The 17659-nt window shown below is 35.5% G+C and overlaps 1 protein-coding gene across 1 annotated transcript; it reads left to right on the top strand.

Annotated features, from left to right (window-relative positions):
* The first annotated feature begins 941 nt into the window (after nucleotides 1-941).
* Nucleotides 942-17250, top strand: kitlga (kit ligand a). The gene is made up of 10 exons (XM_081355653.1): nucleotides 942-1392; nucleotides 11274-11381; nucleotides 13046-13102; nucleotides 13197-13352; nucleotides 13817-14027; nucleotides 14601-14636; nucleotides 15519-15607; nucleotides 15703-15815; nucleotides 15983-16039; nucleotides 16126-17250. The coding sequence occupies exons 1-9, from the start codon at nucleotides 1378-1380 to the stop codon at nucleotides 16011-16013; spliced, it is 816 nt and encodes a 271-aa protein (XP_081211779.1). The 5' UTR covers nucleotides 942-1377; the 3' UTR covers nucleotides 16014-16039; nucleotides 16126-17250.
* The last annotated feature ends 409 nt before the right edge of the window (nucleotides 17251-17659 follow it).

Below are 17659 nucleotides of genomic sequence, written 5' to 3'. Positions count from 1 at the left end.
AGAAAAGTGACAAGTTTTTTTTGTATTTCAAAGCGTATTTGCTAAACTGCAGGTAGAATTCATTTTGTGATGAAGTATATTATAATAATTATGGGTTATGATAAAAATCATTAAGCTGGCATTTATGTGTATTCAATCATAAAGTCAAAGGGTAATCTAATAATGTGGTCTAAGTTTAAATGTTAGAAAAAGAAATCAATCATTTTAAATGTATTTGTATTTATCAAGTTCAACTAATATAGTAAGCTTTGCCTCTAATTACAGGAAATATTAGCCTTCAAATAACTTTCTTTAAAATAACTAAAAAAACATATATATATATATATATATATATATATATATATATATATATATATATATATATATATATATATATATATATATATATTTATTTTATTTTTTTTATTTTTTTTTTAAGACTTTGGAATAGGGTTAGTTTAAAAAAAAAAAAAAGTTAGCCAGAATACTGTACTACTGCTGTAGATGTCACTGTTTACCTCAGTGTTAGCACACGTCTGTCACATTTGACCATCTATAACACAGACAAGTGAAACACGTGTGATTTGAGCACATGAGATTTGCACATAAACTTCAAATAGTGCAGTATGAAACCAACAAAATCACTTCGCTGCTAGTTTACACTCCATGCTTTTCCGTTGGCGAAACTTTGAATGGTCTTTTTATTCAAACTTTGAAAACATTTCTTACATTTTCAATTACAAAATCTAATTTAGCCGTTTGTTTTGCTCTTCATCGTCTAGGTTAAGACGTTTTGATATATCGCAAGCACAGGAATAATATGATGCCGTAAAAACGCTCCCGTGATGGAACGTTTTCCAGAAAGATACCAAAAAACACATTTCTATTAGCCTACGCCTCAGGGCTAAATCACTCCAGCGCCAGAGACTAGCTACAAAACATCTTACAAACTAATTGCTGTCACGACGAGCCATAAACAATTGACCCCATCCTGTGAAAATTAGCAGGAAAACATCTCCGTTTAAATAAATCTCAACTGGACGTTTGTATGGTGATTGTGAAATCGATTGAGTGAGACCCAGGGCAGTAGACGACCGAGAGAAACTGGGGTGGGCGGGAGTGCGCAGAAGTCACACGATAAAAAGGCTTTGCTCTTGGGAAAAAAAACTCTTGATTCTTTCCGCAGCCTTCCGTTCTCCATCGTGCGGTATGAAGCGTCTACCTGGATACTTACCATCATTACGCAGATTTAGGTGACTTTCTTTCCCTCCCGACTTGGATTCTACTTTATGATGATTTTGGATATGTACCTTTGGGATGAAGAAAACCCTTTCCCTGCCCGCCGAAGTAAGATAAAATAGGGTTTCGCTGACATTGGAGTTACTCCTCTCGTTCCATATGAAGAAGTCAAACGTAAGTGAACGGCTTTTGCTTTAACGCGAGTAATTTGGCGTGAATCACATGTGATTTGCATTTGTTTTTCGCTCCGTTGCGCTTGCAAAACTGCGCTGTCTGCAGAAGATAACTGGAGGAAATGTAAATGAACACAACTGCATGTTTATATTACAACACATTAAAGCGATAGTCTTCGTCTTGCATCGAATTTTAAGTCCGCATTTAATTGCCACAATCTAACGTTATTTAGTCATTTCTACTCAATAGCCTATGAATTTTCAGAGTTTGGTCGATTGGTCGAAAGTGCAATTAAATGATCACCTTCAAATTGTTTGAAACATTTAAGGCAGGAAATAAGCTTAAGTTTTCGATTTCATTGGGATAAACTGTTTTACAATGGTGCGATCTTATCAAACGTTCGCCCTGAAAAAAAGAAATCAGCTTTTTATTGACGTTCAGTTGGCTATATTATGTCCTCGACTATATGTGGTGTCCTCTTGATGAAATAGCTTATCTGAATAATATGACAGTTAAAACATGACAAAATGAGCGACAGATATAAAGAGATAAGAGCAAAATAACTATGATAAAACGGAACGACCTTTAGACATAGGCCTACACAGGTGCTATACATTAACATATTTGGTGAAAACTAGATTTTCCTGATACGTTACTCGCTGTCTTAGACATGTTGTACAGTGGGAACTAAGCCAGTGGAAATGGTTTTCATTGACTGTGGGGGATATTTAGTCGAAATGCATCATGCATGTCTACCAGCATCAACGCTTTCCCTCCTTTCTTTGAAGTGAACTATGTCAAGCTTTGCGCTTGTCTTTTATTTAGCCTACTGTACATTATGAGCATTCACCTGAAAAACATTTGCCATGCTGTAAGGATATTTTTACTCTCACATCAAGGCGGCTTAATCTATAGTGATGTATGAATAGCAGACAGAAGTCATTCTCCTTGCGCCTTTGCCATGCTTTGAATTTGCATTACCTCTTTCTGGGAGTAAGGCAGTTTTACCATATACATAATTCATTTCAACTTCAGCAGTTTTCATTTGCACTCGTAAAAATAAAGGTTCTTTTTTTTTAATTGAAGAACGGTTAGCATCCATGGATCCTTTCGATTGCACAAAATGTTCATTATAGTGGAAAAAGTTTTAGATTATTAAAAGGTTCTTCTTCTTTTTCAAAAAAAAAAGTTCTTTCAAGAACCTTTAAGGTTCTTTAAGGGAAACCAAAATGTTGGTTCTTTGGCATCTCTGCGAAACCCCCCTTTAGAAACTTTATTTTTAAGAGTGTGCCACTATATTTGAATATCATTGCTTTCTTGTTGCCATTATCACTTGTAAAATTATTACACAAAATAAAGTTAATCATTGGCAAACATAATCACAGGGAAGCTCTCTCATATTGTACACGTGACAGTTTTGATTTCTGATCAAGATTGAGACATTTCATCTTGTGGTTATTCTATTAGAAAGAATTCGGTGTATGAGGAAAGTGTGTGCAGCTCCGTTTCAGTGTACAGTATTCTGTGGCTGCATTTAAAAAACCTAACCTAGTATGTGAATAATCGTTGAACTCATTTTTTTTCCATCACCCTTGACATATATCGGCCCCTTTGCCAAAACTTGTGCACAATTATGTGCAACATCTAGCATGAAAGCAACATCTAGCATGAAAGCAAACACCTTCGATCATGTGCCAAGCCCAAAGGCAAAAGTAAGTGACAGTTTGCAATGTGACTATGAGGAAGTATGCTATGCATCGAAAACTAGCTATCTTGAAGGAGGTGAAGATTGTGAATTTTGCATTATTGAATTTCCTTCTTCTTGAGTAACTAATACCAGATTTCTGTCTGGTATGTTCTTCACACGTCCACATGAAGCACACACTACACCAGTGCTTCTTCCTGGAAGACTCCATTGTAGAAAATGTTTTAAATGTGCAGGTATTTTGACTGTTAACATTCTTGAGTATGGACTGTATTATATGTACAAATGTGATTTGTGTGTTTAACCTCTGAAATTAGACATGGAAAACGGTATATTAGCACCTCATTGCAAATGAAATGAGCTACTCAGTATTGTTGGCGTAACTTCTGTTGTTTAGCATAGCATACCATAGCAATAATTCCATTCATAATCTTTAAAACTGGTTTTAATGACAACAAATCTTTTTGTTGCATAACAAGACACGGCTAGCACGAACAACAAGATTTCTTTTAGCAATGGCATATGCTTGAGTATAAGTCATAAGTACTTTTTTTAATTTAGTAATTTCAACTTATTTAAAAAAGCATATTTAGTTAGCAAATCCCTGGGAGGTCCTGTTACTGTGCAAAAGTCTTAGTAATATGTTATAAGTAATAAGTCTACCATATGTTAGTTAATATGGGATGTTGCAGCATTACTGCAATAAATACTAGGTAATGTGTTCTGAAAATATATTTAAAAACACACAGATGGCCTGCATTATTTGCAGTGCTTTATGGGATGTGTTGTCCATCAATTCTCTCATAAATTGGCTATCATATATCGTTGTCTTTTCCCATAATTTAAATACTTCTAATTCAAATCAAATGTTGTAGATAACCATTTATTGAATAATTATTTGAAATGATTGTTGTAGTCTACTAAATAAGTGAGGATATGAGCAGGCTTCACTCAATGCATATACTGTATGCCGCACCATGCATATATATACTTTTATTTTTATTTGCACAAACGCGTCTGTGCAAATAAAAGTATATATATGCATAGTGCGGCCTCTCTCCTACTTCATGTACACTCTAAAAAATAAAACATTGGGTCAACAAAAAAAAATATGTTAACGTTTTCCACTAGAATTTTTATGTTAAGACTGCTGGCAGAATTACATTAATTCAAAGCGATGTTTTGAGTACGGATAATTACTTTTTTTGGCCACAATAAAACGCATTTCTAAGTAACACGAACTTAATAATTTTCAACATGAATGCAAGTAATTAAGTTGATCCAACATAATGTTTTAAGTTAGGTGAAGCAGTTTTTTTGGCCACAATAAAACACATTTCTAAGTAACATGAACTTAATAATTAAGTTGATCTCTGCAAGAGTTAAGTTGAGCCCTTTTGTTTTTATTTGAAGTTGATTACTCTTTTAAACATACATGTAACATTCATCTTTTAATATATTTCCCTTTCAAAATATTTAAATGAACTGTATTACCATGTCCTTTCTAATACAACGTAAAGCATACATTTTCTTAGAAATCAATAGCCGACTTATCACTTCAAATCAAACATTCAATTGAAATGTATGGTCACTACACTGTCATTGGACAGGAACACAGAAAACATTTCATCACTGGATAGGTTTCGTTTGTTTATTTAAAGTGTGGTTTATGTCAGCTGAATGTGCGGAACGCTTTTCAGAGAAGATAAGGCAACGTTATTTTAGTACAATTAACACCCAGCGGTAGCTAAGGGGAAAAAATCTCTGAATGCTTCACGTGAAACTTCGGTCTTCCGACCTATTACCATCGTGTCAATTCTCTATTGATTTTGATGGTAATATCAGTTTTGATTAACGTTAATATGCGCGAGGAAGGGAGGGAGAACAAGACAGTTTGAAGACTGTGAGAGAGCGCGCGCGCGCGGCCGGAGGAGGGTCTCTCTCGCTCTCTCTTTCTCTGCTCGTTCTCTCAGTAAAATGCGCGGGCGCCTGTCACAATTGTAAACAATAAAAACAAAATTCGGAAAACTAAAACGGAATTCATAGGGCCCTACATAACACCGACTTGTTTTGAGCAAAGTATCTGAACAAATAGCGTAGCTAATAGCCAACTTTACCTCGGCACACAGACTAACGTATAGCCTACTATCAACACTGCTCAAATTTCAGAGTAAGGACTTCCAGATTTCGGTATTCGGTTACAGTAGGCTATCACCAACAGAATCCTGAGCGAATGCGAATATGTGTAAGCATAAAATTACTTACCATTCACCACATTACGCTTCAGCGAGTTTCAGCTGTGGCCACACTCGTCTGGCCTTAAACATGCACACACGGTAACTGTGGACCGTTTACACGTCATCAAATTGTTTTTTTACATTAACAGAACTTAAAATTAAATTAATTTTTGATCAACTGAAAATGTTAAACTCTGACAAGTCATGATAGTATGTTTAATCAATAGGCATAATTTGTGTGTCATCCCAGCTCAATAAAATAACAATTACAAGTAAAAAGTCTAACAGTATCTCAGAACTTGATTTTTTATTTCACAACAATATATATATTTAAGTAATGACTAAAGGTCCTCTGAATTAGTTTTTAGAGTGTCTACTAAAGCAATAAGCCATTTTCCTCCCTAAAATCACTGTAACGTATATAATGTTATTTTATTTTATTTTATTTATTTTTTAACTGCAGCAATAGCACTATAACATGTGAAGACAATGTTTAATAAAGAGTTATTATTGATGGGCATTTTGGGGTATATGGTGGAAGGATCTTGGTAACAACAGATTTTCTTGATTTTGCTAGAAATGTTTTTGTGATGCAGTTAAGTAATTTTGCTTGGGCTGTAGATGAACGAGACTGTGTTGTTGTTGTGTCTACGTTTAAGAAAGTTTATGGACCGTAAATCTGATTTTGTCATATCAGATGAATCGACTGTAAACATCACTGATGAAGGGAAGGTTTTTATATTGTGTAAAGTAAGAATCGGAAGTCCACTAGGCACTAAATTAACCACTAATCCAAACACACAATAAGTCAGTGTTCAGACAAAAAAAAAAAAAATGGCACATTAATAAGTTAATACATAAATATGTGGTTTGAAATAAGAAGAAGAAGTATCATAAATTACCATTTGTGTTGTGTGTTGAACCCAAATTTAAAGGAGCATTATCGCCAACATCATTGCAGCCATTCCATGAAGGCTGTTCACCTATTTACTTTGTTTCCATATCCTTTTAGTCCTTATATTTACCTGGCTTTGACACTGGCTAAGCCTAGTCCAAATAAAAAGGTTTTCAATAGCGGATGGCCATTTACAATAAAGGGTGAAACTTCATCCGTGTTTGGAAAGAGCTTAATTGTATAATGGACTCTTTAAAGTGAATTGAACCCAATGATAGAAATGAAATCACTGGACCGGCAAATAAATCTCTTGCTTTCATTGGCACACTTTGTGAACTGAATGTCAAGAAAATTAAACTCCGAGCATATGATATGATCCTCATAATTTTTTATTATTTCTGTATTATGTGTTCCATTTGTCTGTTGTTTTACAGCAGAAATTGGTATACCCCAAGCAGCTTTACCCCAATGCCATGGCTCAATTAGCGTCATTTCATGGTTCAAATAAAAAGTAATTTCGCGTTAATATCGTTGCATTTCTTTTCTCTTAGAACTGATTTTCTCAGTGTTCTCCTCAAAGCTTTGGGTGGGTTCCATTAGCATAACTACATTTCTTGGTTAGTTCCTGAACAAGGCCTCCTCCCTCCAGGACAGGCTATTGCCCAGGCTATTGTTATTTTTGCTCCCACCCAGTCATAGAGTCCCTCTAAATTAGCTATCAAATAGGCAGATCACATTTCATTGGACTCCTGTGGCCTGCTGCACTCTATTTAAACACTCATAAGGGGACAGTGCAATTGATGCTGCCCCAGCTAGTGTAAATCTGCTATGTCTTTTCCAATTGTTTCATTTGGTTTAAGATGTTTAGCAGCACCCAATGACTTTGACTTAACTGACTAACCCCATTGAAAAAATAATAATACGAAGCACAGAAGTGTAGAGTCATGGGTGGTGAGGAAGAATTTGACATTCTTCTGTCTTGGCAACATGAGAAAGCACATATATTCTTTGGGACATGTGATAGCATCTTTAGCTAGTGTTTATTCGGTTAGCCAGAGGTTTGTAAAGTGCACCTGAATGGACACAGGCAGTCTGAGTGCAATTTGTTGAAGCAAATTTGATTTGAGTAGTTTTTGAGTGGATACTGGTCGCTGACTATTCAACAGAGGCTGAAACGATTATGCTAGTTTTCCGGCCACTGATGTTTGTCCTCTTGCTATTCTGGCCTGCGTAAGTTGATCACATGGTTTTACAAAGCTGGCTTCCGGACTCACATCTGGTCACTTTTTTAATCAAAATTAAGAGACTGTATGTTCAGAATCTTTCATCTTTTTCCTTGTAGCATGAATTGTTAGCATTTGTGGCATTGCTAATTCGCAGCTAGCTGATATCAGTCATTGGGATTCTGCTTGTATTTGAAGTGTTAGACTGATGTACACCATGAGATATATAAGTAATGACTGTGAAAAGATGAAAAGAAGGAAGATAGATGGTGACTAGACATTTTTCTGGGCACCATGTGTTACACTGGGCTCTGTTCTCACTAATAAGATTATGTAGTGAATGGTACATTGTTCAGAATGAGCTTGTACGTCTGTGGAGCTTGCAAAGTTAATAAACCCTTGCGATCAAAGTGTCTGGTCAGCATGACTCTGGTGATTATCTTATTCTCTAGCCGAAAGAGTTACTATACCATGATGTTCAAAAGGAAGGGTTGAGTTGTTGCTCTTTTTTGTCACTGCCCTGGTGTTTATATCAGCTCATGGTCAGCCATAATGAGATATTGTTCTCCTTTGTCCAGCTAAGTGAAAGTCACCTCTTTCATTTAATGTGTTGTAGCTAACACTTTCAAGATTTCTTTGTTTATAATGCAGGGGTCTGTACTATATCCTATCAAAAGCCTGTTGGTTTAGACCAAGAGTTTAAAAGAAATGCGCACTTGTGAGTCACATTGCAGTCACATTGCAGGATATGACGCATCTATTATAAGGTGGAAAATGCAATTGCAATATAGTGTCCGATTTCACAATGTGACTGCATCTTTCAATTGTCACTTTACAATTATGAAAAACAAAAATTAAATTGAGATATAAAGTCATGTTGTATACTTTTGCAATTATAAAGAAAAAAGTTGCAAAAGAGTCACATTGTGAAATAAAGTCACAATTACAAGAAACAAAGTCGCAATTAAGTTGTGAGATATAAAGTCACGTTGCTGGATACAAAGTAATTAAGGGGAAAGTTGCAATTGCAGTATATAGAGTCACAATCCAAAGTCACATTGTGAGATATAATATTACAATTATGAGAATTTGCAACTGGGATAAATAGAGTCACATTGTGAGAAATAGGCCTAATACTTTTTATTTTGTCTATAAGCTACTTATAGAATAACCCTATTTTGGATAAAATATTTTTTTTCATACACTGAGCTCTTTGTAATGAATTTTTTTTATCTTGGAATAATTTTTATCTGTTATATTTTACATGTTGTTCAGTTGATCCTCTCAGCAGTTCACTTTGCTTACACTATATTGATTTATGACAGTCGGTGTTGAATTTGAGCACAAATGAGTTTGAATGGTTCGCATTTAAATGGGAGACAGACGAGGATTTGTTGTTGTGTCCAAAGTACTTGCTCAAATCGTAGTTCTTTCAATGAAGGCTCTTTAAAATCTTGGAGGAAGTCAAATATTGGATGATTTAACCAATAAAACATCTGGGCTTCCATATGTTGCTTCAGTCACCAAATTTCAACAAATCCTCCTCATCTGGTTCACGACACGCAAGAGCCCTTTACAGTCTCCGATGATGCTGTCTGAAAGACTTGCTACAGATAAACTGCTTGTTCGAGTGCGTACTAAATTCCAGATGCTGTGTACTAGCTTTGTTTACTTGGTTTGCAGTCCAATAATTCAAAGCAAGACCTAAGCATTTACATATGGTTAGTCTTATTTATAGTTCGATGCAAATAAACATGCCCTATTTAACCAGGTATAAGGAGAGTTAGTTGGAAAGGAGATATATTTTTGTCTTTGAATAGAAACTTACGATTATTGCATCATTTTCATCTTATACATTTTTAGATTTGCTTAAAAAGCCTATGACCTGCCTAACAGTATGAATGTATATCAGTTTAATGTGAATCATTGATGCCATGATGTAATCAGTGATGAAACAAGGTTCTTCCTTATTGCTGTAGGTAGGAATTATTTACTTTTCATGTCAACAGCTGAGACCTTCCAAAGATGCTCTTCAAGAAAAAACTGGTAGCATGGAATTGGAGATAGTTTAAACTTGTTATCTAGTGTTAGTGAGGTAGACTAGGTAAATTTTCTTATATTTAATATACTTTTGCAATCAGGAAGGAATCAGGATATCTAATGAGAAAAAGTGTAGAGGTGGATTTTATTTTATTTTATTTTGAACAATGAAAAGTATACATTACGTACGTTTACGTAAAACAACAGCTAACTGAAATGTTAGTTTGCTAAAACTATTACTAAATAAAATGATAGTTTTCTTAAAAAAGGCTAAATAGAATGTTAGTTTGATTAAACATGAGCTAAATGGAATGCTAGTTTGTTAAAAAAAAGACAATGAAATGTTAAAAAACAATGGCTAAATAGATTGTTAGTTTGATAAAACAACTATTAAATAGAATGCTATTCTTTTGCTATAAATAAGACAAATAGAATGCTAGTTTGTTAAAACAACAGCTAAATAGAATGCTAGTTTGCTAACAAAAGAAAAATAGAATCTTTGTCTAAATGGCTAAATACGATGTTAGTTTGCTAAAACAAAGGCTAAATAGAATGCTAGTTTGCAAAATAAAAAAGACTAATCGCTAGTTTGCTAAAATAAAATGGCTAAATTGAAATGCTAGTTTGTTAAAACAATGGCTAAATGGAATGCTAGTTGCTACAAAAAAAGTCAAATCGAATGTTTGCTAAAACAATGGCTAAATACAATGTTAGTTTGATAAACCAAAGGCTAAATAGAATGCTAGTTTGCTAAAAAAGAAAAAGAAAAGACAAATAGAAGCTAGTTTGTTAAAACAACGGCTAAACAGAATGCTACTTTTCTAAAAACAACAGCTAAATTGAATGATAGTTTGCTAAAAAATAAAATATTAGAACACTGCTTGCTTAAATAAAAGACTAATAAAATGTTATTTCGCTAAAACAACTGCTTAATAGAATGCTAGTTTGGCTAAATTGGTTAACATTATCCAATAGCCTGCACAGCCTTAGTAATGTCATTAAAAAGGAAAGTTGTTACAGAGGAAAATTATTGCATGTTAATGTAAAAATTAACTTTGGAATAGCATGAATCATTCACAATAAGACAAGAAACATGAATTAAGAAAGTAAACAAGGTCATTTTTGATTCATCCACTTTACACAAGACCCCTGCATTGTGCTCTAGCTGTTTTTGAACTTTTTTAAAATGTAAATGCCTCCTGAGAAATGCATTTGATCAGGTCACGTGATCCCAAAACCAAACTAATTTTCGAAAATATGTAATTGCAGAGCATCAATTTTGTAATTGTGCAATTACATACATTACATAGCATCTCGCAGCTGAACAGCCTGATTCTGCTCTTCACCTCTGTCTGCTCCCTCTCAGAGCAAAGCTGAAACTCTTTCTTTTACTGGCCCGTTTCTCCTGACAAGGCTCATGCATTGTTTGTCTGGGATCACCCTTGTAATCAGGGTTAAGAGCAAATCTGCCTCTTGTTATGCAACAAGCTCAAATCGCATGGTCTGGAAAGAGTAGAGCAAAAGCTTTAAGCTCTAAGCCACCATGGGACAACCAGCTTTATAGCGGCGGAAGGGAAGGAGAGTTTGCTAGACAAAAACGCTCATTTATTCTAGAGAACCTGACCCGGATATTCTTAAAATAGCAGTGAAAACATTTTCCGTTTTGCCTAACACTCCTCTAAACAATGAGATTACAAATTAGGACACAGATCTGTATTATTAAAAGATTTCAGATATGATCTATTAGTCTCAGACTGATCTTTTAATTCTTGTTTTTTCAGATTTGGATATGCACCTGTGTCCATTTATTGCTGTACATTACAGTTGCTGCCTATTCCAGTGAAATAGGAAATCCCATTACAGATGACATCAGGAAAATTTCTTTGTTGGTAAGAGTTTGGACATTCTTATCTCTCGAGTGCCGTGTTTTTCCTTTTTTTCTTTTTTTTTTGAGCTTATTTTTTGAAAGACAACAGCAAAGGCTGATTTATCGATGCTCAAGGGAAAAGAGCTGAAATTTATTTCATGTGTGTTGGAATGAAAGCTGCAGACATATGGTTCAAAGCAGGGCCGTTTCTAGGCATAGGCAAACTAGGCGGTCGCCTAGGGCGCAAACAGCTGGGGGGCGCCATTGAGAGCCCCCACCACACCAAAAGATTTTTGCCCAAGTGAGTGGAAGAAAAATCCTTCTTTCTTTACATTTCCGATAATGGAGCGTATATTTGCACTAAGTGCCTGTCTTTTTTAGCAAAAATACGCCCACTACTATATATCTACAGTGGCATAGGTCGTAAGGCGTGAGGTGCTTGAAAGTAGCTTTGGATGCGTTCGACCTGAGTTCGAATCCGCCTTTTGCCGAAATCGCTCTTCTCCCTTTTCCCAACACTTGAGATGTAAAATTTATAGCCTAACATAAAGGTCTCTAGCGTTATATTTTGTCAATGAATTAAAATCGAAATCAAAAGGCTTTGTGCCTTTATAAAACAGCACAAGACTTTAATTAAGTAGCCTAGACATTCTGTTTGTGCTGCATGATTTAAAGAAAAGTGCGCACTTTGCTCATGCGATCAGCATGGTGATCTGGTGTTTTTCTCCAAAATAAAAGCTCAAGGGTTTATTTCTTGCAAGTGAAGAAATTACGAGGACAAAAGTATTGTAATTTTCCGATACTATAGTGTAATGTAAATTATACTTTTGAAATATTCATTTTAATTTATAAAGTAGCCTACATATGATTGGCTATATGGATTTTACGTCATAGGAATACTTATATAAATCATAAACACCAGTGATAATGTAATGTAGACTGAGACTCTATATCATGATAACTAATGAGATGTTTGAGCCCTCTTTAGTGTCCAGGTACAAGTCAATGGTTTTTCTTTGTTCAATGTGCACAGTTCATGGGTTGAAGCTCTTAAATTTTAGCTCTCAAAGTACCAGATTGATGCATTAATTTAACCTTAAAATGTACAAAATTTTCTTGCGGGGGAGCATGCCCCCGAACCCCCCTAGAAGGATAGTGGAGGGAGGGAGGGAGGGAGGGAGGGAGGGGGGGGTCAATAGGAATCTTGCCTAGGGTGCCAAAAAGGCTAGAAACGGCCCTGGTTCAAAGTATGATAATGGAGTCGTATACATAAAAAAAAATGCTTTTCTGCAGACAGCCTCTTTAGAAACATCACAAATCATTGGCCTGTTGAAAGTATTATTGAGTTTATCGCTATGTTAGAACTTGTGAGTTGTTTAATGGTATTCACTTTCCTTTAGCAAAATATTTATAATGCCAAATCACTGGCGTGCCATTTGCTGAAAGGTTGATGACCAGAGATTAAAATGTAGATCTTTTAAAGTAAATATGTGACATATGTTTGTGGTTTTCATTTATATACCTAAGCCAAGGTTATAAAGCAAATTACAGTAATTCCTTGTTTATATTGTGGTTACTTAATAGTAAATTTTCCATTTGCATCTTTATTGATGATCAAATGACCATGTGCAGTGTAGTCTTTGGCTCTTAGAATTGGCTTTTTATGATTTATTTCTCTCCCATTAGAAACAGAATATTCCAAAAGACTACAAGATTACAGTACGTTATATACCTAAAGAAGTGGTGAGTTGTTGTTATTCAATCTTCATTGAATCATTCACAGCAATAAAAACTAGCAGGGTGATAATGAATTAATGTCTTTCATTTTTTCTTCAAGAGTGGTATGTGCTGGGTGAAGCTAAATGTATTTCACTTGGAGGTGAGCTTAAAAGGCCTGGCGCAGAAGTTTGGGAACATATCCTCCAATAAAGATAATATAGGCACCTTTGTCCAAATACTGCAAGAGATGCGGTATCACATTGGACATGGCTTGGTAAGTTACCTTAACCAAGTGATAACAATAAACAACTGTTTTTCATTCAGCAATTTTGTATACACGGTGAAATTTCTTGTATGTTTTATTATTTTGATATATTTGTCTTTTCAGCAATAGTTTCTAAAAAAAAATTGGTAGCACTTTATTTTACAGTTCTGTTCCCCATGTACATACTATGTGCTTATTATAGTAATTAAAATAACTGGGCAATAACTTGGTACTAACCCTGAACCAACCCCTAAACCTAACCTTAATTAGGTGTATAATCCATGTAGTTATATTACCCAGTACAAGTACTTGTACTGTAAAATAAAATGCAACCAAAAATTAAAACATTTTGGTAACCAATGAATCATTTTGTGAATCTTTTTTTTTTATTATTTCTATTTAAAATTTTATCTTTAAAACCAACAATTTTTTCATTTATTTTTTGGAAGTAAAACGTTTTTCTGTACCTTTAGGAGGATTCAATGCTTGAATTCGAGTGTCATTATGTAGAGGAGATGTGGCTTACGGCAAAGTATTTTGAATATGTGGAGGACTTTTTCAACACTGCCAATTCGTCGAGAGAGGCCGAGGATTGCGAGCCCCCGCCATGTCCCACTTCCACAAAAACAACAGTAACGACAACTACAACGGTGTCGGCAACGTCAGTGCAACGTAGTGCAAATGGTGAGGCGCATGTTATAACCAGTCTTTAAGGCCTTTGTATGAGTGTTGTCTGTGTCACTTTTTAATGAAGCTATTGAGAAACTGCAGAATGTTGTTTGTGGAAGACCGCCCATTTGCAACTGAGGTTTTAGATGTTAACACCCGCTTTTAAATCATATCTCTTGTGGCAGCTTTGGTTGCAATTTTGTGCATGTTGCGTGTGTGCGTGGGTGTATGTGTGTGTGTGTGTGTTCCATGCCTTTTCAAACGAAGCCGCTGGACAAAACAAGAGAAGGCAACATGTTTTTGTCAGCCCTATTATGACAGAGTCTCAGCTGAGTTTCAAAACCAAGAGATGCTCCCTAGTGAACGGCATGAAAGGGAGAACAGAATCGAAGTCCAATTGTCACCATGTTGATTACAGAGCAATCTTCAGATCTTCCCAAGCGCAAGCTCTTTCTTTCTAAAAGCGGACAGATCAGATCTTTCATGGGGCGGAGAGAAAAGGAGATTGTGTCCGACTTTTTAAGCATCTAACAATGAACGGTTTCTATCTGAGACTTTTAATGCTTCTCTGTTTCTGGCTTTCTCTAGAGAAACGTAACGGTTTGCCTGATGACCCCGAAAAAGGTGAGATATCACATAAATGTCTTCAGTCATCACTATTGTACGCTTCCAAGGGATAGTTGATCCAGAAATGAAGAAAAAAAACATTTACTTATCCTCATGTTGTTCCAAACCTACATGACTTTCTGTCTTCCCTGGGACACAAGAAGAGATACGTCTATTTTCCAAATGATAAAATTGAATAGGGAATAAGGCCGTTTTTATGTTTTGTGGGGGAATCCAGGAACAACATGGAGTTGAGTAAATGATGACAGAAATTGTATATAATTTTTTAAAGGTGCACTTTGCAACTCTTGGCTCTCTATAGCGGTTAAAAAACCAAAACTGCATGCATTTTGCGGAAAAACATTGTTTTGGTTCGGCTCTGCATGAAGCCAGGCCTAAAGTATAAACACTTATAATAGGCTTAGCATAGTAAAAAACACGTTTTGGTAGAAGGATTAATGATGTATAGACTATAGATTATTTAAATTTAGTTCATTTTTAACAAAAAAAGTCCATAGTGTACCATCAAAACAATTGAGTTTATTTTTCATTTTATTTGAGGTAATCTATTTCTTTAACATTTGTTTAAAGAAGACACTATCTATTGAGGAAACAAGGAATGACATTTATCTATCGAGGACACAAATAAGATGATGTTGAGTAAATCATGACAGAATTTCTATTTTATTGTTTATTCTTTATTTTAGTTTTGATTTGATTTTGGTTGATCCATTCCTTTAACATTTATTTGAAGAAAACTGTCCAGCTATGTAGGTCAGGTCAATTAGTAATAACAGACAGATGTACTCTGTAAGGATCAAAGGTTATCTTGCTATCTGTCACTGTCTAAAGAAGTGCATATTTTTAAACCATTATAAAACCAGTCTAATTTGTCTCTAGGGGCATTCCTTTCGAAAGTTGTGGAGAGCAGTCTCATGTCGCTCCTCGCCATCCCGTTCATCGCAGTGGTGTTTTTGTTGGTGTGGAAGGTACGTGCTGTGGCTTGTCCTGCTGAGCCTTCAAGATCACAGCATTTTCACTTCATGTTCTGATTGGGATTGTTTTTTGTCCGTTTGTGATGCAGATTAAATCTAGAAGAAACGCCCCCCAAACTGAACGGAGTCCAGAAGAAGGTCCTGCCCTTTTCTCAGGAGAGGAAGCCAGTGTACCCCCATTAGATGTGGAGATATCTGAAAAGTAATGTTTGCAACAGTCAAATCTGCATAGTGTGCTGTTTTTTAAACTTTCATTGACCCTTCAAATATTTGGATACTTAAGTTATACTTCAGATTGGGCACTGCCTAAATATAAATCACATGAAATGTCACTATATGTGGTTTTATGTGCTGATTTTTTTTTTACAGAAACAGATTAAATATTATCATGGCAGTGTAAATCCAGCCCCATCTTAAACAACGCAGGTGAATAATGATTTAATGAGTTCTTAAAATAGTATTAACTTAACCTACTTTAACACAATCTGTTACTGATGTATCAAATTTTACAGTCACTGCTTCAGACGGCACAGGAACAAACAAGCACCACCTCCGAAAGATTCTCTTACTGAACTTCTAGCTGTGAAGGACACATACAGGCCTGAAACTGCTCTTTGAGAACTGATGCCCTCTTATCAACCACTGCTGAACCCATTGGGGTAGATACGGTTGCTCCTTCTGAGAACTTCTGAGAGTCACACTTCATGCTCTTTAACACTTCCTTCTCCTCTCGGAGACCGCAAGGAGACTGTGCAGGAGGAATTAGATGAAAAACAGAATGAAAGCAACACGGCATTGGATTCACCCGGAGATGTCAAATAGCCAAGCGCATTTTTTCGAGCGCAGGATCCGCAGTTCAGAAGGAGGGCAGCCATATTATTGCTTGAGAGCAGATGGCTATCGAAAAGGAGTTAAAGCAGAATCGACTACCTCCAGCTGCTCTGGTCCATCTCCTTCTTTCTTTCTTAATCCTTGTTCTCTCTCTTTCTTTTGGTCTGGGCGTCCAAATAGACGCCTTTTCAGTTTTGTTTTTTTTGAGTGCTTGAATCAGTAAAGTCATTTTCAGATTGTATCATCTAATTTGTGAATTGTTTTTATTATCACTATAGACTGGTGGTGTGGACTTAATTTATTTATTTTCTGAATATGACATGACACCTGCATGGCATCAAATATCCAATGAGATGAACAATACACAATCATCTCTACCTTAAAAAATATCTTGCAATCCTTAATCGCTTGTGTACAGTAAACCCTACATTCATACTAGCTACAACCTTGTAAGTACCATTATAGCTCCTCATCTGATAGATGCTGTTACGTGAATGACTTTTTAAAGCTATATATCATATATTAAAGTCTTTTCAGTACACCCGCGATTAATGCACTTAGTTCCGCATTACAGCTTTTTATAAAGTCTGTTGCAGTGTTTTTGAAGTCATTCTGGTGGCTGCTAATTTTATAGACGACTCCGCTTTTGTCAATGGTCATGAGAGTTTTATAGCTTGTAGATTTTGATTTAGAATAAAAATCTGATTTTTCTGCCATTCCAGAAGCAAATTTATTAAAATGCATCAGTCAGACTTGTGATCAAAACAAGCTCAAGTAGTGTTACGTCAAACAAAACGGTACACCACAAACAACAAAAAAACAACTTATTCGAATACAGAAATTCATTGGTCCTTTGACGCTGTCGGAAGATCTCGCTAACAGTACAAACAAGTAACCGTAATAGAAAACGTACATGTATGCTTCTACTCAAATTGTTGTGCCTTTTAATAGCATGGCTCTCCCTGTAAAGATTATTTTTGGATAACCAGCCATATATTTATTACGGAAAAAAATTATGTAATAATGTTATTGCACTAGTCATATATATATATATATATATATAATTAAAAAGAATCCTTGAGGACATTTCAGATGACTTTCCAAGAAAAGCATAACACAATCCGGTTTCGGCTTCGGTCTTCTGCTGAGTACGAAATCAATTTATGCATGTTGACATCTGAAGTCTTGGCGCTTAATCTGTACATACTGATTTAT

Source organism: Scardinius erythrophthalmus, assembly GCF_964197995.2.
Source record: "Scardinius erythrophthalmus genome assembly, chromosome: 24".
Taxonomy (NCBI): domain Eukaryota; kingdom Metazoa; phylum Chordata; class Actinopteri; order Cypriniformes; family Leuciscidae; genus Scardinius; species Scardinius erythrophthalmus.
This window is presented reverse-complemented; position numbering and strand designations above follow the sequence as displayed.